The sequence below is a fragment of the Carassius gibelio genome, chromosome B16 (genome assembly GCF_023724105.1).
Source record: "Carassius gibelio isolate Cgi1373 ecotype wild population from Czech Republic chromosome B16, carGib1.2-hapl.c, whole genome shotgun sequence".
In the NCBI taxonomy this organism is placed as follows: Eukaryota; Metazoa; Chordata; class Actinopteri; order Cypriniformes; family Cyprinidae; genus Carassius; species Carassius gibelio.
Window position 1 is genome coordinate 11,273,451 of NC_068411.1, and position 24,916 is coordinate 11,298,366.

At 40.5% G+C, this 24,916-nt stretch overlaps 2 protein-coding genes across 4 annotated transcripts in view; both read left to right on the forward strand.

The window, feature by feature from the left end:
* LOC127974309 (serine/threonine-protein kinase ULK4-like) overlaps nucleotides 1–18,855 on the forward strand; it is a 38,650-nt gene extending 19,795 nt beyond the window's left edge. The window contains exon 7 of the mRNA XM_052577491.1: nucleotides 18,385–18,855. Coding sequence (XP_052433451.1) covers nucleotides 18,385–18,849 — 465 coding nt within the window. The 3' untranslated portion in view covers nucleotides 18,850–18,855. The remainder of the gene's footprint in view (nucleotides 1–18,384) is intronic.
* Nucleotides 18,856–22,332: 3,477 nt separating this feature from the next.
* The window catches only part of LOC127974920 (serine/threonine-protein kinase ULK4-like), a 62,964-nt gene continuing 60,380 nt past the window's right edge, over nucleotides 22,333–24,916 (forward strand). The window contains exon 1 of one of the 3 annotated variants that reach the window (XM_052578513.1): nucleotides 22,333–22,606. The gene's annotated coding sequence lies outside the window, so the exon portion shown is untranslated. Of the gene's footprint in view, nucleotides 22,607–24,725; nucleotides 24,873–24,916 lie in introns of those variants that run through there. The other 2 variants (XM_052578511.1, XM_052578512.1) reach the window with 2 other exon arrangements.

Here is a 24,916-nt window from a genome sequence, read left to right on the forward strand (position 1 = left end):
CTGCACGTGCGCTATGAAATTATGTAACGTTACTTGTGAGATAAGTCGCAAGACGCGAACTCACTCCTAACTGACTGAGGCAAAAAGCTGGTCAGTAAGCACCTAGGTATTTATAGAAACTTAACAGTATAGTCACTGTTAATTTTAATGAACGTAATCTGCAGTATAATGTTAAAAGTATCCTGTTAAGAAAGACCAAAATCTTTTTACAGTGAGAACATTTTAATATGAATAATTAAAAGATGAAGAAATCTTTTATTAGTTGCAACAGGTAAATCTGAACATGAGCGATGTTCCTCTGATTCAGTAAAAAGGCCTTGTTATTAAATATCGTTATTGAATTCGTGGTAAACCACAATAATATTCAAAAATAAAACGATAAAAACTCCTGGTCTAAAATTGGCTTAGCTACCCGATTTTTAAACCTAAAACATTTAAATCATAAGTGCTATTTTGATAAATGTTTATTGGAGTCAACAGTTGGAAAATTCCTGTTTTTATTACAGTTGTGTTTTGGAAGTGAACGGATCCTTCTTCAACCTATGTTAATATAGCACCTCAGAGATTAAAACCTTTGGTTTGTTACTTGTGATTTTTGATGCAGAAAATCAGCCTGACAAATGATCAGATAAATTCTAAGTCCTATTGAAATTGTAATTCCTCTATCTAAACACCAGGAGGAACGCGTGGGTTAGAAATTTCAGGGTACGCCCTGCTTTCTGATTCCAGCTTACATGAGTGCAAAGCTGCCATCCTGTGGCCATTTCAGATAATGCGCTCTGATTGCTAATTTATAATCCCCTGTGATGTATATTTGAATTGGATGTCTAAATTCTCGATAATTATTTGCATTTACAGCTTTGCTCGTGCGAATATTATTACAGGGAAACAAAAGAATGTTCCCTGCCTTTGACTGTTTACATTTACTTTGAGTTTAGTTCAAACATGATTTGAATTAAAATGTAATTGTTTAATAGTTGAAATCTAGATGTTTCAGGTCAACCACTGATTGACCCACTTAGAAGGTAAGCCATCTAGTGGCAGTCTCCTGTTAAATCGACTAACAGACCTCTGTCTTTTCCATTCTGTTTTGAATTGAATGTCCACTTTTACCCTCTTTGATTAATCTCACACTGTTTGATTAATTTCATGATCATTAATGATAACTTACAAGCTATCAATGGTTATTATAGGATATTATTCAGATTTTCCTTTTTAATTCATACATGCTTATTTTAAATTTTGATTTAAACCAGTTTTGAATTTTTAATTTGAATTAAGTTTTCTGCTCAGCAGGTTAAAGACAGAGAAGCAGTACTTTCCCCCCCTTGCGGTGAAAACCAGCTACTCCTTCTCCCTTGTTTCATTACTGTTTTTTAATTTGATGTTTATTATTTTGCTTCTCTCTTTTGACTTAGGTTATTTTGATAATTACCATTATTATCATAAATTCCTTTGTTTTGTTTTATCATGATTAGGTAAAGCTGTTACCTTTCCTCTCTACATATAGTTACTCAATTGATGTTAAACAAACCAAACCTTAATTAACTTTAAGTTTCCTTTGTTCATCCTTTGTGTATTTGATTGTAGAACTCCCTCGGTGATTGGACAGTCATCTCAGGTTTCCAGTGAGCAAGGCTGCCCGACCGGTGTTACCGATACTGACTGTGAGTGAAACTCGGTCCCTCTTGTCTCAAGAGACATCAGCAATTTTGGCACTCCAAAGGTTGTGCTAAAAGTCACAAGCCGTTCGAGACGGCGCCACGCCAGAGTAACGGAGGACCGGGGACACTGCGGTTCAGTGTTTGGGGAGCACCGGGGAGGTTGACCAAGCCACTGGTTCCCACCTGAATGACTTCAATTCAACCAGGTGAACCAAAAGTGATAAAACCTATCCACTTATTATAAGCCACAGAATATTAGATATTCCCCCGGATATATTTTAAGTGTTCTGACCCTTTTGCTTCTTTAAGCCACACCATATTTCTAGGTTTCCTACCCAGATAGCCCACTCACCTGTTGGCCCTATCTTAAAACCTAGCAGTAGGCTCAGGCCTCCTTATTCCCACTAACACATTGTGTTTCTATTGTTTTCATCTCATTTCAAGTGTTGTGCTTCACTTTGATCTTTTTCTACCCTCTGTTCTGTTGTGATTTGTTTCTTTCATTTCACATAGAGACAGTAACCTGGGAGCCACCAACGAAGTTAAATAGTAGAGCGACCACCAGCAGCCGGTGTCATCACACGACCCGCTAGGCTACTGCCTGTCAAATCTCCATTTCAGGTCCTTCGTTGACCCAAGTTAATTGGCTACTTAACTGTCTGACTGTTTGCATCAGTCAGCCCCAAAATTCTCATAAACGGCACAGCCCGTATGAATATAGCTCGTTAAATGTAGAACGAACTTGCATTGGTCTTTTTGTGTGTGTGTGCTGTGTTTCTCTCACCGACAGAGAATCAGGATGTTCCAGGCATCCAGTCCAGCAGTCCACGGGGGCCACCTCTCGACATGGTTGAAAGCAGTGACGACCCCCTTCCTGCCCAAGGATGCCAGTAACCTGCAGCACCCAGAGCAACTAGACACCGAGCTAGATGAACTGATGGCACGCGATCCAAACCAAAGCGACTACTACAGAGAACTCGCCAGGATCTTCAGAAGCCTAGTTCACATTCTCGTCGCCCAGGCACGGCTCAGTGAACGGAGCAACATCGCGGAGGAGGCCTGGAAGGACCAGGCCCCAACCCAGAGTCATCTTGATCAGCTTCTCCTCGAGACCCAGAACCAGCGCGAGAAAGAGGACGACACAGATCCAGAGCTACAGAAAGGAGTTGAAAGACTTCACAATGCCCTGCAAGATCTTCGCCTCGACACAGATCAAAGAGAACAGCTGGAGAGAGAAGCCAGAAAAGAACTCAACAAAAAAAAAAAACTCCAGCAAGGCGACGCTCTCCTAAACAGAGCAGAGACTGAACTGAAAGAAAGAGACTATAAAACCTGGGCCTGCAAAACACACTTGCAAGCGGCCCAAGCTAAATTCAACAAGCTTACTCTGCAGAGAGACAAGCTCCAAGATGAACTTTACACTGTTCACACAGAACTGAGACAATTTCACAGATTACAGAGTGGCTGGATCGGAGAAACGCACACCACAAAATTTCTCCCGGGCCGCCACTCCAACCCTTTCAGCCAAGAACCCAGAGCTGGAAAAGGGGGTGTAGTCTCCCTTCTAAGGAAATCACCAGCCAGCTTACAAGAACATCTGTCAACAACGGAGGGAAGAGAACCCTTCCAGAGAACGCATGTCACCAAACCCTGCACTGCTCACAGAGAACTTCACAAGCTAGCCAGAAGCATCTCTACATTCATTCCAGATCCTGCAGGAGGACATGATGTTCATGCTTCTTTACAAGCCATTGACTTTCATTTGCAAACTGTCGCCAACGTGACAGATGTGAACACATTGTACCTGTTAAAAATTACGGCCAGCCGTGATGTGCATTGCTTTCTGGATCGTCAACCAGAGACTGTCAAAGCGTACTACCAGCAACTGCTACAGACTTTGATTCTTGAATTCTCTGATCCAAACTCAGATCATGGGCTCCTTATTGCTATGGACCTCAAACAGGGCCGATTTGAAAACCCACAGACTTTCTGTAGTCAGCTACGAAACACCTACTTCGGAGCATGCAACGAACCAGGTATGGAACAGGATTTCAACTTAAAAACTCTGTTCCTCCTAAACCTACATGCTAGTTGGAGTTTTCATCTCAGAGTCCCAGCGTGTCCCCGTAACAGGACTACACAAGAGTTACGGAACTTAGCCCACAAAGCTTGCACCAAGCAAAATACTATTTGTGAAAAGACTGTGAAATACCCCAAAGTCTCTGTCTCTGAGCACTGCTTGGAGTTAACCCTAGATGGCGCCCTACAACACCACAGTCACAGACATCTTTACAGAGAGTCAATACCATTCCAAGCCAGCAGAGGGCAACACAGTGCAGCCACGTCTGAGACAGCAGAGATCCTGAGGGTGCTGAAAGATCTTCTTCACATGAATACTCGCAAGGAAGATGAGCCAAGCACCCAGAACACTGCCCGAGCTCCACAGTCAACAGCTACAGCTAACTGAACGAGACAGCACAGGTCCTCACACCAGGTACCACAAACACAAGGTACCAGAAAATGCTGTTTTGACTACCTGCCTTCGCAGCGAGCTACACAAGACCGGTCCTCATCACCCACCGATCGTCCCACCTGCCCTAATGCCAACATTCCTGGGCAGCCCTGTCAAAAAGGGGGTGGGTCAAAAAGGAGTCAACAGGGAAGACCTGATCGACACAGGATTAAACCTGACGGTGATCTCATCTTACCTTTCCAAAAGACTCCAATTTGAAGCTAAGAGACAAGATCGAACTCTTACACCTCAAACTTATGAACTGAATGTACAGGTGTACAGACAGGATGACATCCAGTTTGAACAGGTTGTTTCCATTCACCTGACATTCGTTCCGATGAGTCTAATACATCCCATGTATGTCCCACCAATGAACACTCATACATTGCTCATCGACAAAGACCTGCTAGAACACTTTGACCCTTTTCTGAACTTCAAACAGCTAAAAGACTTTGCTCAAGTGCGAGAACCTCTTTCTCTCCAGCCACACAGGTTGCTAGAGCCAGACTGTCAGGTCGCAGAGGTCACGGGAACTCCCACAGAGCCAGACGGTCAGGTCACAGAGGTCACGGGAACCCCAGCAGCCAGCCATGAGTACAACGCCCTAACAACAGGCCCAAGTTCAAGCCTCTGTACCTTAGTCAACAAACAGGGTACGGTGGTACCAGCTTACACCAAAGGGGTCGCTGTTCGACTCAACCTGCAAGGTGGTCAAACCTTACACCACACGCTGGGTTTCTTCCAATCCTCACCTGAATGTGTGGAACTCGGACTCACACTTGCAAACAAGCATGTCAAACACCAACACCTGTTCCAGCAATGTGATAACATCACAAAAACACACAATGTGATCGTGTACTGGAAGAAGGAAAAAGGACACTCAAAGTTACCAAGTCTAGACGAGGACTTTAAAGATCACACTGACACCCTTGCCAAAACTGGCACACTAAACAACATTCTGTGGTCACTCCCAACCCACCCACCCACATTCAAGGTTGAAGTGATTACACACAGCACAAGAACTTTACTAGCTAAACTGCCTACCTCAGAATCGCTTACGCAGGCTCCGTTGTCTACACAGACCAACACAGCGGACATGCGGGCTTCTGAAACCTTGATAATGACTTTACCACCTCTCAGACCCCTCCATCCACCCTGGCAACCAGTCTACAGTCACTGACAACCAAAGCCCCAGACCACTGCATGATACACAAACCATGCTGCGTGCACAGAACAATATTGTGGGTTGTGCACCGTCTGGCATCACAATGCCAGGGCGTGTAATGCCACGGAGCAAAAGGGGGATACTGCCAATATATTTCCATGACGCAGCATGTGCTGCACCACGCAGCACCAGAGCCACTGACACAACACTGAGGCAAGCGTCATGCCAGCAGCAAGATGTGGCAAAACATGGGCGAGGGCGAGCTAAACCCAGTCGCCGCCCACGAAGCAAAGAGACTGTCCTGTCCAACCAAAGACAGGCCTTGTTTGTTTCTTTCTCCCCTTTCTCTCTCTCTCTCCCTATTATCTGTACCAGGATGCTGCTGTGGTTTGCCGTGCCGTGCTGTCAGCCAAAGAGAGGACAGCTGCCACCGAGAAAACCGCTGAGACTCCTGACTACCGATGACAGGGCACACTACCCCAGCACTGTAACCGAATACAGCTGTACAAGGTTCCGATGGAGAGAGGACTCCCTCACTCACACTGAGGCCGATGTCAAACACCTGTTCAGCCAATATGAGAAAGTGACGGTTACACAAATGGAGTTAGGTGGACACCACCACCGCTCCAAACAGCTCCCGGGAGCTTTGCTTAGAGCCGCTGCTGCTGCCGCCAGAATGTTTAACATTGTTATGTCCAGTGTCAATGCAGCGAACCAGACTGTAAACTCCTTGAAACCACTGTTTACTGTCTTCCAGAAGAACTTTACCCAGACTCAGCTGCCTACAGCGTTAACAACAGACATGCTGTGGGAGGTTAGCTCCTCCAAAGACAGCCTAACCACGAGTAAAACCCCACCATACATGATACCCTTAAGCCCTGTGTTAACTGTGCTGTCTTACACCATCACCATGCCAGCTGACCTGCTACGAATGCACCTGGCCAACTCTCTGGATAGCGCCTTCCTACGGCACGTAAACCCCAAACAGAGAGAAGTGAACGTGCTCCTGAACCAACTCATCAGCGAGTCAAACCAAGTCTACAGACCTAAAGACATTGTCAGTGTCAGGATGTGGAAGAGCAACACCCACACCAAAACACACATTCCAAATGTGGTGGCCTACCACGACAGCAACACACAGCTGTACCTGGCCCCAAACATGCACATGTGTACTTTAACCAAAGACATTCATTATCTCTGCCTTAGCAAACCCTTCCTCAGACACAACTCTGAAGGAATCTGCGAGCTGCAACCCTGGGTCAGCGATACGCGCTGCCCTGCCGAAGCCAAGCCTCGTACACAAGTCACAGAAACGCAAGCAGAGATTGTGGGTAACAGATGGCTCGTCAACACTCCTGTGCGCTCAGCTATGCTGACCTACGACCAGCATGACACCGCCACCCGTGCCAACCTGCTGGACCAAGTACTGAAAGGTACCACCCAACACATTGACATTACTCCTGTCGATACAGCCCTCCAAGCACTGTCTCGACAGCCCATTCTGAACCAGTCATCTGCGGTCCTAGCCTGGACTGCTGCCGACACTGCACGGTGCATCTCCACCGTCATTGGTCCCGCCCTGACTCTTGGCGTGACCTTCATCCTATACAGGATACTCAACGAGATGCAAACCTCTACAGCCAAACTCACGACAACTGTGGCTGGAGGTCCCCGATGGAATCCCCGGAAAGGGGGTGCCAAGTCAAAGACAACACCGAACCTCATCAAGGGGAGTCCTCAGCTTCAGGAACCACCTGCCATCATGACCCACCTGCTACATGACCATCACGATTCACCTTTCATCTGCCCATCCTGATGATTGCCGTCCGATGATGTCCACACAGGGACTTCATCTGACGAAAGGGGGAGATGTAACAGATATGCAGGTCAGCGATTCATGGGTTAAATTCTGTTTTATAAATTCAGACTGTTGGTACTAAATGCCAGCCTGGCTGGACTTAAACTATTTACGATGCCCATGCGAGCTTCAAAGAAGAAACGAAAACCCCCAACCCAAATTCTTCCAACACTGGAGACAAAGGAACTTTTCGTATAAGTTCCTTACTTTCATTTTATTATTAATATGTATTTTAATTATGTTTATGGATTGCATAAAATGGTTAATCCTTGTTATGTGAAGAGTATAAGTTGCAAGCTCATACTTTAGGAAATGTCTCTCCTCACTTTAACTTTCTCAAAAGGAAATGTTCTGCAACCCCCACACTCCTTGGTAGCTCGTAAAATTTTACGACTACACAGGACAGGAGAGAAGCCAAGTCACTGGCTTCTTTTGAACAATGCATTCTATGGAATGTATTCATTAACTTTCTGTTTTCATGTTTTATAAATGTATTACGTATTCCCTTTTGGTACATTTAGATGTTTCCCAACATCTGCAGTGTTATCATGTGTTAAACAAATCTTTAAATGTGTAATTCGATCTAAAAATTAGATCTTTGGTCATATATATATTATGTCTAGTCTTGTTCTAATCGTCATGCTTTGACAGACCCATTTATCTAGAGCAAAGTAATGAAAAATGTATTTAATCTGGAATAATGAACTTGCTTTAATATTCCTGATGAAATCGGACAGGCCCTAAATCATCAGGGGGTTGTCTCAACCGAGACAAAGGAACTTTCCCTCCGCTTCAGATCGCGGACATTCATTGGATGCTCCCTCGAAAATGGGCGTGAACTATTTCAAGCTATAAGAATTGACCAAACAAGGTCCACCCTCTCTTCTCTCTTCTTGCTCTTCTTTCTCTTCTTCGTTCTCGGACACGCTGCTCTCCAACGTTGCTTCCGCGCGGCCATAGGCCGCGCTCATAGCGCGAACCCCCTCAGCACAGGGGCTGAGAGAAAAAGCCATTTTAATGGCTCCTTTGGAAGCTTTCGTTTCGTTCGTTTTCTTTTCTTTTCTTTACTAAGTTTATTAAACTATTCGCCTCTCCACGCAAGGAAGACGAATTCTGGAACAATGTTTGTTGAACCTTTCAAATACCGCGCGAGGACAGAACAAAGGACCACGTGCTCCACGCTCACGCCAAGCGCAGCGTGCACGCGCGTCACATGGCCTCCGTTTCATGGCACATGGCTGTTTCAACGCGCAAAGCTCACAAGCTCGACGCCGATCTCACGCCACACTCACATGGGACACTTCTGCAAGTATCACTTTCTCTATGGAGATTTAAATGCTGGTTTAAAGTGTTGTTATGATCTGATTTGTTGTTGGCTTCCCAAAAGTTACTGACTATGATTTTCATACCTGAGCTCATTCTGTGATCTCTCTCGCTTTCTACACTTCTCTCTCTCTCTCTCTCTCGTTCTCTCTCTCTCTCTCTCTCTCTCTTTTATTTGGATTCCGTTATGTCTTGTAAATGTTTATTGTCTGTATTTTCGTACGCATATTTACTCTGTGTGATTTGTAGTTTGATGTATTACTAGTTGAATTATTAAAAACCCATATATAAAATGATTGACTTTGGACTCCACCCCACTCACATTACGAGTCACTGAGATGTGTCTGATCTTTAGCTACAAGCTCTAAATTTAGAAACTAAATTTATCATAAGGATAGGATAATATTTTCATGGCCAGAGAATACTTTTCCTTGAATTATAAAAAGTGATATCTCTATTGAAAATTGATAGGTCTACAGTGGTGTGCTGGACATACCACGGTTTGATCTGCAGTAATTTACAGTAAGTCATATCACAATAATTGATATGAAGAATGTAATATTGACATATTAATGAGTAAATTACAGTGCCCTGTGATTAGTATTGGTATTGGCAATTGAGCTATTTTTCATAATCAATAAAATTAAATGTAACTGTCATCTGAGATATATATTAATCAAATTCTTGATTAATTATTCAAATTCCCTATATATCATTTGAGTTAATTACTATGTAAAACTCATTGTTGTTACATTACTCACTCTCATGTCGTTCCAAACTTGTAAGACTTTCGTCTTATAAAATTACAATATTTTTTATTAATTCTAAGAGCTCTCTTAGCCTCCCATAGAGAGCAAAGATCCTAACACAATCAAGGCTCAGAAACGTAGCAAGGAGTTTGCTATATTAATCTGTGACATCAGTGGTTTCAACTGTAATTTTGCGAAGCTATGAGAATACTTTTTGTGTACAAAGACAAATTGTTGAATTGAACTAATTAATTATTTTTATTTACTTTTTTGCGCACAAAAAGTATTCTTGTGGCTTCGTAAGATCATGGTTGAACCACTGATGTCACATGGATTATTTTAACAATGTCCTTGGAACTTTTCTGGCAATTGATAGTCAAAGGAAAAATAAATAAATATATACATATATAAAAATAAAAATACTGGTAATTTAGCCTTAGACATGGTGTGTGCACATGATTTTGTGTAACAGACAGATTTTTCCCTTTGAGCATGTTCCCATCTCAGTATCCATTGAGTTATTATGTAAATGAGGCAGTGGGGGTTTGACCTATCAGAGTGTAATGTGTAATTGGGTTGCAGAGTTAATGGAGTGTGGATGTGAGGCCTTTTCAACAGCAGGTTACATTCTCATTAGAGTGGACCCTACATCGACTGTTAATAGTCAACACACCCCACCTCCTCGAAAAACTCACAATCACACATACATACTTGTTTCCAGCAGGCCAAAGTGAACAGCAGAGCTGAGCAAACGATATGCTGTCTGGTAAATGGTCATTGCCCAGCAGCAATCCAGAGCCAACAGATTTTCAAGAAGTATCCCATGATTGAAACTTTGACGTTCCCATTACCTGAAGTGAAAAATTACCATTACATTAAAACCACTTTTCAAGGTTAATGTAAGCTATAATCCCAGAGTGTCTCATGGACTGTAATTAAATTTTCCAAAGGATATACTTTTCCATCAGCCAAGCTAACCAAATAAAACTCACACTCTTAAGTATTTGAATATAAGGCATTTTATGTGCATAAATTATAGACAAATAATGTGAAACCGTGAACACAACATTTTACAATAAGGCCCCAAATAGTTAAAATTGACACTATTTACTTCGTTAGCACACATCTGTGCCAAAGTTATTCCACCTGAAAAAATTGCTTTAGTTTTCTGTAGCAACGAGGAGGGCTCATCTCAGACCTGTAACATTCATCTGTGTTTGTCTTTTTTCTTACATTGTTTGCTTTGGAATAATTCCCTCAGCAGTAGTGAGGCATTTAATCCTGCTTTATTTGGTCCATTGCTGATGTCTTGCAGGAGATTTAATCAAACAGCAAGAAAAGATCATTCAGTTTTAATATGGCAAGAAAATCATCAAAAATTTCTAAGTTTGATATTTTCATATTAATAAATTCATTCAGTTTTAGCTCCGCCTCAGAAGATAATGTATTAACTATTTTGTAACGGTGTGCTGATATAAAATTCTGCCCATTATCTTTTACTAGAACATTAGTTGTGATTATTAAATCAGGCATTAGTGTTTCTAGTTCCCATACCTGGGATAAGGTTTTGTTGTTGTTGGGGGTGGTGGTGGTGGTGGTGGTGTGTGTGTGTGTGTGTGTGTAATTATTTTTTTTTTAAACTAGGATGTTATGATATGAACAAGTATTGTGATAAATGAGATGTATACTATTGCACTTTAATACTATATGAAATACCAATGCTTTCTTGTGAATGACGAAAGGTCAATGTTAGTTAAGATTCACAGCTGAATGGATGCATCCTTTAGCTGTGACTATTTTCATGCTACAGCACAGCCTTTAGTTACTTAAATGGCTTCTACATACAACACCATTCAAAGGTTTGAGGTTATTTAGTTTTTAGTCATTCTATTTATACAGATATCTATCTATCTATCTATCTATCTATCTATCTATCTATCTATCTATCTATCTATATATATATATATATATATATATATATATATATATATATATATATATATATATATATATATATATATATATTAAGCAGCACCACCATCGTTAAGACTATTGACATACAGTACTTCAATATGTTTCTTGAATGCTAAAAATTTGGTATTGCCTTTGCATAATTGTATTTTAAAATATATTAAAATTCTAAACTGTTCATTTAAATTGTAATCATATATCACAGTATTACAGGTGTAATATTTATTTATAAATTTTTTTGCACTTTGCATTTTGATCAAATAAATGCATCCTTGGTGAGTATAAGAGACTCAAAAATATGGCATAGATGGGCCAAACTGAACTTGTTTCAACCATTCCAATGAAAGAGCAGCCCAGTCTGTGAGTCTCAGTGTAATTCAGATGCGGTCCATTCATCTTCATGAGCCCTGAGAGGACATGAAAGTAAGCCGAGGACTCTAATGAACAAGAGATCACTAATGAACATGGAGAGAGAGAGGGGTTTGTCTGTCTTATTTGGCCATCTCAGCGAGCTAGTGAGACGTTAGCTACTGCCTCACATCCCTTTTAATCCCAATCCCTCAATACTGCTGCCCTGCCAGTTCACAATCTGCCCTCCACACAGAGGTTTGGGCCTGTTTGCTATAACAAGTGAACGGATTACCGCTTACTGAACATTTGAATTGTGTTAATGTGCTGAGGCGAGTCTTCCCGGTGTAGCCCAAATCCCAAAGCGCCTTATTGGTCGAAACTTTCAAGAAGAGAAAAAAAAGAGTAAAACTGATGACAAAGGCTGAGTTGTTTAATATATATCCAGCCCATTCAGCTCTTCCAAGATTATGCTAGGAATCAGTTTGCAATTGTAAAACTTGCATGTCAAATAGAAAGTCGTGTGCGGTTTTTCCTTGAAACTGTAAAACCCAGAGTTTATTTGAAAGAATGTATGAAAATCCTGTGATTCATTTGACCGTCTTTATTCTTTACTCGAGTCTCTTAAATATCAAGGCAGCCATGAGCAATTTACAAAAAGAAAGAACCCTTTCAGGTAGCGTCATTGTATGGTATCGCTGAGGGAAAACTTTAATGAATTACTCCACCACTGCTTACCTCAGTTTTACTGCAATGGCTTTCTGTTGAATGTGACCTGCCAGTATAGATCGGGCAGGAAAAAGAAACCATTAATGTTCTTGAGAGCCGAGATGTACTCACAGCCACACTTTCTGAGCAAGAGAAGTGCACTGAAAGCTTTTAGCTGTTCTTGTCAATCTGAGGAGCTGAAATAAAAGGAGGAGGCTTGTTTTTAATGTACTGTAGTAAAAGACACGACAGTGTTCTGAATATTTCCGCTATAGTGTGGTGTATCAAGAGGAGAATTTTAAAACCATTTGTCATACCTCTAAGTTAAATAAAATATGAAATAAAATTCTGAAATTGCTAATATTTTATTTAATCAATAAAAAGGATTTGCCAGATTAGTGAGGTTTTTCTAGTTGTAGGACACTGTTCAGTGGGACAAACTACCATGTTAATGCATAGATGTAAGAATAATAATTTGATGTAAATGCTGGATGTAATGCTGATCCTGTTCCAAAGTCAGATACCATATTGAAACAGCTGTTTTACCATCCAAAAATTTTACCAAAAAATTTTTATAATACTAATAAAAAGTAGCCTGAACAAAGAATTTTCAGTTGGAATCAGTTGAGTTTTTTGTGTGAACCGAACAGAAATACCCTAAACATGTCGCTATCAAAAGTTATGTCATAACCTTACTTATTTTTTTCACAACATATCCAAATGTTCTTTTAACTTTTCAAATTTAGTCATCTTAACAAACAGTTTGAACTATATTGCATCAAGTTCCCAGCATGCATTGCAGCTTGAAAACATGTTATGTTAATTATTATTAAAATAACATAGCTCCTAAGAGTTGTTTACTTATGTTGAACATAAAAGAAGATATTCTGAAGATTAGGGGTGCACCGATATATATCGGCCGATGATTAATGCACATCTAGTTCTCTAATCAGCAGTCAAATCCATCAGGTGTGTGATTTCACATAGAGTAGCTGTTAGCACACAGAGCCATTGTTAATTGAAAAGCAAAAGACTGTTATTGGCCTACTCCTGCCTCCTTAGAGCACAGCAACTGTTACAGAATAGCAGACCGTCAAAATGAGTAACAATATAGTGGCGTTTTTCTTTTTTGTTTTGTTTCTCCCCTTCCCGGAATGGATTTACCAGCTATTAAGTTCCTGTGCTTCGAGCAACAGGACTGTTCACTGGAGGACCATACCAGGGACTTTTTCAATCTGGCGTGCCTTACGCACTTCCCGGGTCGCTCGCTCTACATATTCTATGACACCAGCCTGAGAGAACGGTGTAAGGCACACCTGCCAGCAAACTGTCCCAAGGAGGGTTTCGCCACTTTCGCCGAGTGGGTGCTGGAGAACAACAGATCACCATCACCATCAGCCCCACTCCCGAACCTGAGCCTGCTGCAACACGTGAGCCAGTGCACATACACCTGCCACTGAGCCGATCATCACCCCGGAGCCAGAGACTTAACACGATCTGACCATGTGTGTGATCCGGCAACATCGCCCGTCCCCAAGGGAGTACTGGGGAAGATCGAGGACTTGAAGGGAAGGGTGAGCTGCAGCCGGTTTCTGGGATATATTATGAAGAACTATTGGACATTTTTCAAACTCCCAGTTATCCTGTGTCTCCACTGGTTTCGTCCACCCCTGAATCTCCTGTTTCTCCACTGGTTCCGCCCAGCTCCTGTCCTCTGGTGTTCCCTCCCTCCCTCCCACCTCCTCTTAAAAGGAGCTCACCCTCAGTCAGTGCCATCTGGGCGCTCTGATCCGCCTCGGTACTTCCAATCGCCAGCTCTGCCTTGTGTTCACTTTGTAGATTATAATAAAAGACTGTTATTGTCCTACTCCTGTGTTGCGTGCCTCCTTAGAACACAACAACCATGACAAAGCTGTCCCTTATTTTCTTATAATAATCATTATCCCTTATTTTTTGCATTTCTGAAATTAATTGGCAAGTCAAATTACGACTTAAATATATTTTGACTCCTACGACAGAGGCACCTGTTGAAGATATGAGATCAAAAATCCAATGAATTACAAGGCTGTAGGTAACAGTTCACTATTTCAGACAGGACAATATACTGAGGTTTTAATTACATTATTTAAATAGGCCTGTAGTCAGTCTTGAACTAAAGTGGGCCAGTCTAAGTCATGAAACACCAGGGCTTAAAATGAGTCCCGCCCTTGCAGCCTATAAATGACTATACCACATTTTGGAATTAACGCTCACTGTAAATTTTCTGATGATTTATAAGTTTTAATGTATAGTTATAATGTTATTGTTGTCAGTTTGCATACTTTCCCTTTGTGCCACCTGGCAATAGTTTTGTGAACAACTTCAACAAGTGACTGACTTGAAGTTAATGCCGTAGCCCTGCGGCAGTGGTACACTCAGTGGTAGTAGTCATTTTGGTTTTTCACCTACTGTACAATCATTTTTGCCCTTGAAAAATGTGATCTTGCCAAATTTGTCTAAGACCTTTAGGGCCATGAGTCGAACAGGCCCACCGAGTTTAGTTCCAATCGGCCTTCATTAACCTTGTCTAATGGGTACTCAAACTTTGTTGGCCAATGAAGTCCATGGTTTTTGAGATACGCAAATGACCTTGCGACACTATAGACAGAGACTGTGCACACCAATTTTAATGTTGATATGACAAATGGTTGCACAGTTATGGCCATGTTTTTTCCCCTTCCTACAGTGCCAACAAGTGGCATTTTTTTCCCTTTGACCTCAGATTGAGCTAGTACATAAGTGTTCTGAGTTTGGCGAAAATATCTCATTCTGTTCAGTAGTTATAGGCTCGCAAGCAAATCTGAGGCATATATTTTGTCCAGCATAAGCCAAGGATCCCAATGATATAAAACACATAAGGCTGCGACTGATGGTTGAGGAGTTTTTGACTGTTGATTGCAGTAGCGTCCCCATCAGGCCGATTGGGGTGAGTCTTGGTCACGTTGTAGGTGGTGGGAGTACTGCCATCCCTCCACGTTTCAAGTTCCTACAACTTCATGATCTGCACGATCAGTTGTGATATCCACACAGGAAAAAAAATGAAGAGTGATAGTCGATTTTGTCCATTGGGAATTGATTGGATTGTTATAATAATTCCTTACATTTATATGCGCTTTTAAAGACACTCAAAGCGCTTGCATAGTCAAGGGTATCTCCTCAACGGCAGCTATAGTGCGCCAGAACGCCCACCACACCTCTACTCTTTTCGAAAGACATCCTGGGATTTTTAATGACCACAGAGAGTCAGGACCTCGGTTTAACGTTTCATCCGAAGGACGGTGCTTGTTGACAGTATAGTGTCCCAATCACTACCCTGGGAAGCTAGGACCCACACAGACCACAGGGTGAGTACCCCCTGCTGGCCTCACTAGCACCTCTTCCATCAGCAACCTAGTTTTCTCAGGAGGTCTCCCATCCAGGTACTGACCAGGCTCAGCCCTGCTTAGCTTCAGTGGGCAACCGGTCTTGGGCTCCAGGGTGATATGGCTGATATGGGTGGATTGTTGGCATTTTCCATTTTCTACAGGGCTTGTTGTCCTGCCCTCATGCCAGTATATGTCATTAGTGGAGAAAAGTTGGTTTAAGGGAAAGGATGTCAATCAGGATTGGTGTATTTTTTATTTTATTTTTTTACCCTAGCAGCAATATACTGTTTGAGAACATCTCAACAATGCCCAATGTGCTCTGCACATATTTAACACACAACAGAAATGTCAGTGTTGAAGCATCTGATCATAGCAATGTGAATACATTTGTACCAGTTCTCCAATTTGGCAATCAAGTCGAATCATGTTTATTTATATGCAATAGACTGCTTTTGTAGTATTACACATTAAAATTGTCATTTTCAATTAGAATTACAACTTAATTTTCTACTATAAAGCTGATTTCCAGTGCGATAATTTTTTTAACTGATTTCTGACCTTGACAGACTGTACAGAAGAAATGGTTACTCTTTAGTATAGGGTCCAATTCACACTAATAACTAGTTGCTTATTAGCATGTCTATTATTAACATATTGGCTGTTTATTAGTGCTTATAAAGTACATATAATGCATAATATCCATAATCCTACCCAATACCCTAAACTTAACAACTACCTTATAAACTATTAATAAGCAGCAAATAAGGAGTTAATTGAGGCAAAAGTCATAGTTAATGGTTAGTTAATAGTGAGAATTGAACCCTAAAATAAAGTGTGACCAAAGAAATGAACCTGAGAAGATTTCCATGTCAACATAGGCCGATCGCCCCAGACTAATTTTAGTTTAAAGTTGCTTACCAGCATGCAAAAGTGAAATTTCTCTAAAAGTTTTTCCAAACTCTCTAAACAAACTGCAAAAGTTCCTCCCTTGTTTTGACCTTTTTTTGTTCAAAAAGAGGTCACATAAATTCTTGCTTCAAATTCGCTTAGTGTATAGGGGCCTTAATGGTTATTTTTCTGCAATTATTATAGACCTCCTTACAATGATGGTGTGTAAAATCAGTGGTAAAACATCCGATACTATGTGTAGTTAGATGTTAAGGATGATTGTTTCACTCTGTGACATCAATGCTTGTTTTGTTAAGCAAGCTATTTTCAGCACTGACCCAATATTAAATGCTTCCTCATTGTCTCTCCTGCAGTTTGTATGTGTGTGTGTGTGTGTGTGTGTGTGCTATATTTATGTATGGACTGAAGGTTCCTGATGAATGCACGACCCCTCCACTCCACCTCTCCCGAGGCTCCGTGCGGAAATAAAGCGGAAAAAGTAATGATTCCAGGCCTTGAAAATTCTTGCACAGCCTGTGGAGGGGCTCAGAGATTCCCCTGAGACAGACATACCCTTCTCTATCTGTCTCTCAGCCAGCAGAGTTGGCCAGACCCCTCTCTCTCCATCTTTATCTCTCTTTCTCTCCCAAGCCTCACTCAGACCTCTAATTAAAACCCCCATCGATTTTTTTTCCCTCCTTCTTTCTGCTCTTCTTTGTCTGTTTATCATGTTTTTAATCGGCCCCTGGACCTGAGCTCGCTCCAGGATTAGACAGTGTCTTTGACCCTAGAGTCAAAAGAGCTAGACAACACCGTCCTGACACCTCCGGTCTTACCCAGCTCCCCCTGTTGGCCTCACCCAGCCTCGGGTGTCTGCCCTGGGGTAGAGATGAGAAGGGCAGAGGCTTGGCTCTCTCTATCTGACAGCACCTCTGCCCTCTTGGTTAGGTTCACTCTCTACTCTTGGAAATAGTAGACGTTACACAAAAGTGGAATTGATGATCTACACTTTTTTGCTGTTGTGAGTTTTATAGCAGGCAGTTTTTTTTTTTTTTTTTTTTTTTTTTCCTTACTGGGAGTGTTTTACTGTGTTGGATTACAGGTATAAGCAACAAAAAGTATTGTGTTTCAGTGATAATACCATGGGTACGCGGAGTTATTTGGCACATTTTGTCATTAATTACTCATGTCAACCCTCATTCCAAACCCGTAAGACCTCTTCGGAACACAAATTAAGATATTTTTAATGCATCCCGTGAGAAATGTTTTGCTTGATTTGTCATTAACCCGGCCTGATCATTTAGAACAGTGGTTCTCAACTTTTTTGACTTCAGGTCCCTGTTTGTCTGACACTGGATTCAAAGGCCCTCCTGGTGTACCTCTCTGTCGTTTTGAAATAAACATGATGTAAAATGATGTCTTTTTAATATGGTACATCTTTATTTTCAGTGTTCTTTTATCATTTTAAATATGATTATGATAATATAACTACATTTAAATAATATTAAGACTTATTCGGGCCCGCCTGGAAGTTTGCCGAGGCTCCCTAGCGGGGAGGGTTGTGAACCACTTGTTTATAAACATGAAACACACCTCTCATCAGTATGATCCACTAATAAACAATTCCAACTGTGCAGAAGTCTAATTATGCTTAGTCACAGCAATATCAGCTAATTTACACACAGCTTTGAAAGTGGTGCTTTCAGAGTTTTTTATTTATTTATTTTTTGTATTGATTTTAGATGTTTTGAGATTTTAATTGAAGACTTTTTCTTTTTTCTTTTCTTTTTTTAGGAGCACAAGAATAACACAGTCGGCAGCATGATGCAGAATGCCATGGCTCTCCTCTGCAATCTGACTGGACAGAAGGGCACAGACCTCAGACCATTCGACCAGCAAGGTGCAGTACATCTGAACGTCATTCGCTTTGATATATATATCGGCCCTCCGGTTTCTAGCCTATCTCTGAACCAGAACACACAAACCCACACAGTCTTTTCACCCAGACACTGCCACACACATGAAAAGGGCCTGCATTCAGAGAGCTGCCCTTGTTTTGTTTTGGAGTGTTTTCATTCCATTACCAGACCCTTATTGCTCTCATCTCGCTGTCTGACTTTGTGTGTGACTCTGATGGAGGGGGAGGGCGTCCAGCTGCCTTTTTTTAAGGGCTTCCACCAGATACTGCTGCTTTTATCAGCATGGACTCATGTGTGGCGGCCCTGTAGCCCACATCTACTTAGTATCCCACCCATCTAGCCCTCACATCACCCACTCTCCATGCTTGGGCATCAATAAAAGCCTCCCGTCGCCTCCTGTTTTTATCTGTCACTATCTACCCAGCTACTGGGCAGCCTCTCACTCATTCTCTCATCTGCAGAAGTTGCTGTCTGTTGCCTCTCTGTTCATGCCCATGCAAGGCTGTTTTTCCCCCCAGCCTGCCGTGTGAATGCCCAGTCGCACCCTGACGTTTTCAGCTCTCTGTGCTGAATTATTGAGTAATGGATTCCAATAGCCTTACTCATGTTGACAGTTTTGGACCCACATGCCTGTCTTCGGCACAACATAGGGCGAGATGTACACTGAGGTGTGCGTGGGTGTACGTTTGTGTGTGTTTGTTTTTTACGTAAGGAGATGAGTCAGATTCACACACACTCTCCACATTCAGCACCTGGGAAGGAGGGGGAACCATGGAAAAAAAGAGCGTTGGTTCGCACTTACGTACACATGCAGTCCTAGAGAGGTTGAGATTTACATTGACTGCATTAACTAACACGTTAAATAAGCGTAATAACACGTAATATTAGTGTGCGGACATCACGTTTGTTTTCCATCCAATAAATATCTAATTTACGGTGCTATGTATGATCTTAAAGCCTGTGCACTCCAGCACAAATGTTCAGCAAGAAAAATTCAGTTTTCGTATGTGATTTGTCTGTTCATTCCGATGTAAAAAATGGCATATAGGCTGAGCTTAAGTGCAAATTCACTCTCTGATAGTAGGTGTCACTTATGGAAGTGCAGAAATATAGTGCTACACAAAGGCAGCGGTGTGTAACTTTCCATTTCTGACACCACATTGTCATTGTGAAGGAAGGAACGCAAATGGTATTTACATGCTTTCAAAAGCTATTCAGATGTTGGTATTTGCTGAGGTTTTTTTATCAGACAACACCAAATACAAGAGTAAAGAGACAGAAGAGCCGTTTCAGATTCTGTCTATTATAGCTTTACAAAATTGTCTGTTTCTTAGTGTCACAAAGTCATATTTTTGTATAACAGCAGCAGCTCAGGGCATGTTACCAAATGCATGGATCTTATTGGTTGGCCTTTTTCACAGTGCAATGGAAAAACACCAAAAAGCTCTTAAAAAATAAATAAATCATAAAAATAAATAAATCTGTCACACTGACAGCATGTGAATGTTATGTTGGTCTGAACAGATGTATTAACAGCTGTTCATTAAAAATAAAATGTTTATCGCATATGAATTTTCTTAGTGACTACTAATCGGGTTTGTATCTAACTCTGCACATCATTTGGTTGCAACATTTTGTTCTTAAATCAAGACTAAATAATATGTACAGTAGTTGTAAAAAATGGCATTTTTTGAAAATATTGAGCAACCTTCAAATTTGTAATTAGGCCGTATTTAGCATATATGATTAAGCAATTTATACTAATAAAGCCAAAAAAAAATTTTTTTATTAATTAATTCATTCAAGTTTTTTTGTGTTTATTTGTTTTTTGTTACTTCATTTACTTATACTGGATATTTCATTTGTATTTTTCACATAAAGATGTGTTTTTACAATTCACTTCCTGTCTATCCACTGTAGTGAAGCTTACTCACACACATATCCCAAGCCACACAGATAAGTAGAGGCCTGTAATGGCTTGTTTTCTGGTAGATCTGTGCACAGCACGCTTCCCCATATCACAACAACCCCTCATGGACCCCTTCTCCTGTCTAAGCGGTCCAGGCTGCTGCAGGCTGGGATCAGACGTAACAAACCCTGCCCTCCGCACCTGTTTTTTTTTTTTTTTTTTCAGCACAGGGTCATCTACGAGCAATCTCATACAGCCAGCATCGTTATCAGCACTCCTCCTCTTGGAGAGCTCTGACCCGGCACTAAATATAACCTCTACAATTAGCACTATCTTGCTAATGCCAGTCACCTCGGCCCTGCTCTGCTGTAATTGGTTCTTTAAGGTGCTAGCAAAAGAGCATGGGTATGGGACGCAGACGCAAGTTAAGGAGGGAGTAAGAGAGAGTCAAAGAAAAAAAATGAGAGAATGTGAGTTGCGGTGGAGTTGAGGGTTGATTGAGAAGAGGAAATAGTGAGAAAAGCTAGATGAATTTTATAATTGGTACCATTTGTTGGGGTGAAAGATAACAGACAAAGGAGAAGGAATATGCAAGAGGAAGAAATCCAGACAAAATGGCTGTGAAAAATAGCAGTGTTCAATGTTTAGAAACTACCTTGAAAATCTAGCTTCTCAAATTTGTCATAATTGCAAATAGTTAAAACTAGTCAACCTAACCTTTTGAAAAAAAAATAGTTAAATATATTATAAACCACTACAAAATTGGAGACCATACTGCTATTTAAAGGGATAGCAATTATTTTCATCTGCTGAACATAAGATGTATTTTGAAGAATGTTGATAACCAAAAGGGTTAAGTTCACATTGACTTCCATTGTATTTTTATGTCCATACAATAGATGTAAATGGCAACCAAAACTGTTTAGTTTGCAAAATTCTTATTATTATTATTTTTTTTTTTTGAGTACTACCAATGGAATAAAGTATTATAGGCTTCGGGGGAGTAAATAATGACCAATAGGAGTGTCTATATAAACTACATTTAAATAGCCAGTCCAACTCCAGGATAGTCAACACTACAAAATATGCTCTTCAAACATCAGTTCCAGTGACGTACAGTGTCGTGAAAAATTACCAAAATTACTCCCAAGAGCTCAAAGACGATTCACCCAGGAGGTCATAAACATCTGGCGTAAAACCAACACAGCATTTCATAAAAAGAACATCATACCAACAGTCAAATATGGTGGTGGTCTGTGGCTGCTTTGCAGCTTCAGGACCTGGATGACTTGCCATAATTGATGGAACCATGAATTCTGAACTCTATCAGAAAATTCTGAAGGAGAATGTCCGGACATCAGTTTGCGACCTCAAGCCCAAGAACACTTGGGTTATGCACCAGGACAATTATCCCAAATACACCACCAAGTCCACCTCTGAATGGCTCAAGAAAAACTAAATTATGTGTGTATTAGCGTGTAAATTTCAGCTTCTGCACAGTCTAACCTCTAATTGTCATACTCTTCGAATTTGATATAAAGAAATTATTTTAACCCAAAATAAAATTATGCTCCCTTCGAATTGGTTTTCTTTCAAATACAAATCTTTGTAATCCCAGGCTATCTGTAATCAGAAGCACATTTATAATTGGAATGTAATTTTCATTCACTTGTTTCATAAATACAAAATCCTTTATGGATTACAATCCGCCATCAAAATGATGCATTTAATTATTCTGGCTGCTGTGAGAAAAAACTAAAAACGATCCGCCACCTGCATGATCCTCTCATGTGATAACCTACTAGCTCTGACAACTTTGTTTACGGACGTGACGTAATGATGCAGCTCGAATTGCTCGCAAAAACCTACCCGTAACACTCAAATTAGAAAACATTATTATAAGATAACTGTTGGGAATCAGACTAAAGGAAGGAGATCGTTTTGAACACTGGCTGGTTATGTACTTGCTCAGATATTGATTTCGGGTTAATTTTTAGCCGAAAAGCTGCAGCTTTAATCGGTTACATTACGGAGCTCTAAGTCCATGTACACTCAAAGCATGAAAGGATTGTGTTTGTGTTGGAGACTGTGTGTCTATAGAAACTCGTACAAAGCCGACACAAACATTCACTCGCCATCCATGAATGCATCTCTCTGCTGTACAATTTCAAAGCTGGAAATGTCATAGGTATGCTGTTATAAATAATTAAGTGAAGTGTTTTCTCAATTGATAAGGACATAATGTCTCATTAGAGATGTGTTATTGTACTTTGACGTTTATGTGATGACTCTTAAACCTGCAAAACAAAAAACAGTGCAAAAAATATAGATTATTCAGTTTTGTCCTTCTATTAAAATGAACGGATGCTGAATGGTTCTTCAATAAAATGTAGTGTAGTGTGTCAGGTAATACTTTACATATTAGGTTGTTTTGTGAAAATTGGTTAACATGAACTAAAAATTAAAAATACGGTAGCACTTTAGATTACGGAAGAGTTTTCCTTCAATAAACTAATAAATATTCATGCTAATGAGCAACTAGTTAAAAGTGAATAGTGTTTTTGTAAATGTCATTACTTGTTGGCACTGAGGTATTTTACCACACAAACATGTGACTTATTATAAAAATTCAGGTATGTACACTGACTTTTGTGTCACATATCTGCTTTTTGACTGCTGTACGAGGGAAAGAAAGAGGAATTTCCTCGTAAAACGTGAACTGCTGACTTGTTTGTTTTCTCTTTGCTCATGGAGGTGGAAAAACATCCATATCCTGAAGTTGTATTTGCATGACTCATTTTACTGGAAGTAATAGCAGTAAATTTGGTAGCAAGAGAAAGTAAGTTACATAAATTTAACTGTACAGCTGTAAGCATAAATATTCAGTGTCTGGCAAGAAGCTCTCTGTGTTTGAGACAGCACTGAAATACTGCTCACAGCTCTTTTAGGACCTGCGTATGCATTTCAGTTCAATATATTTACATACAAATTTCAGAAGTAATTTTTGCACCGTGTGCATTTATGATAATTCACCTAAATTGTGAACGTTCCAGGCTGCAGTTCCGGTTTCATCTGTATTCCCCCTGTATTAAAGGTGACAGCCTTGGCTGTGTTTTCTTCGTTCGGCAGTAGATTTGTATTGTTGATGGCATTGCTGTTGTTTTCATCCTGCATAATTTGTCAAGCGGCGAATTACATGCATGGGTCCTTCACCTCTGATAACTGCAGTACTAATCTCAGATAAACAGCGTGATAGCCTCAGGTCTTACTCAACTCCTCTTGATTATTACTGCTGGGACTGGAAGACTCACACACACACACACTTTCTCATACCTTTCCCAATACAGTGAAACTGGAAATAGTTTTTCTAGTGGGCACTTCACCTTTTAGCGTTGTTTGTGTTGAGTTTGTAGTCCCCAGGGGACAACAATGCAGTGAATTGATAGTATCTTCTATATTTAGTGTGGAGTGTGTGTTTCCCTCCGTATAGAGAAGTAGGTCCTTAGTTATTTTTTAAATTTTATTATTATTATTATTATTATTATTATTATTATTATTATTTATTAGTCAGCTGAATTTGTCTATTTAAATGTAGCTAAAATAAGTTGATTAAATTGTGAAATGTTTGATGTACACAAGCAAACAAACGTTTCAGCACATTGCTATCTTCAGTGCTCCATGCAATTTTTGCATGATGCAATTTATCAAATAAAACCAAAATGTTTATGTAGACTTTTAGTCTTGAGTGGATCAGTGTGCAGTTATCCACCCTTAGCAACCAGCCTGCTTACGACTTAGCATTGCATTTGACTTAGCAATGCCCTGATGTTTGCACCCTGTATACCTGAGTGAATGCGTGTAGGATTGAATAAAGGCCTCCTGTATCGAATCGATGCAGTTTTGTTAGAAAAATATCCCTGTTTAAAACATGAAAACTCTTTTCTCTCACTTCTTTCAACTGTCATATGAGCAAGCCGTTCCGGACGTATGTGTCATGCATTTGCCTGTGAGATATGTAAAGAAAACCAGTGTCCTCTTGGCTTAAATTGAAATCTTTCAACATTTTTTTTTTACAAATCCCTTTTTAATACTTCTAATTCATGACCACTGTTTGTTTAGCTGTCTCTCCTCATCGCTTCCCCATTCGTCACTAATCACCAGCTCATACGCTGTTCATACATCCTACATCACCTATCCAGAATGGCCTCCACATCTGACAGTTAGCAGTAGTGAGAGAAAAGTGTTTATAACATTTTAAATGTGGATAATTAAAAAAAAAATTATCGATCCCTTACAGGAGGCCTTTATTCACCCCCCGGAGCCATGTGAGGCACTTTTAATTTTGGATGGATGTGCTTTATTTGACTACTTTTGGGCTGTTGAAAAAACACCCAACTGCAGCCTTTCTAAAGCTTGGAATAGCAAGGAAAATGTGTAATATTCATCTGAAAGAGGTAAGTCATATACACCTATGAAGCTTTGAGGGTGAGTAAAACTT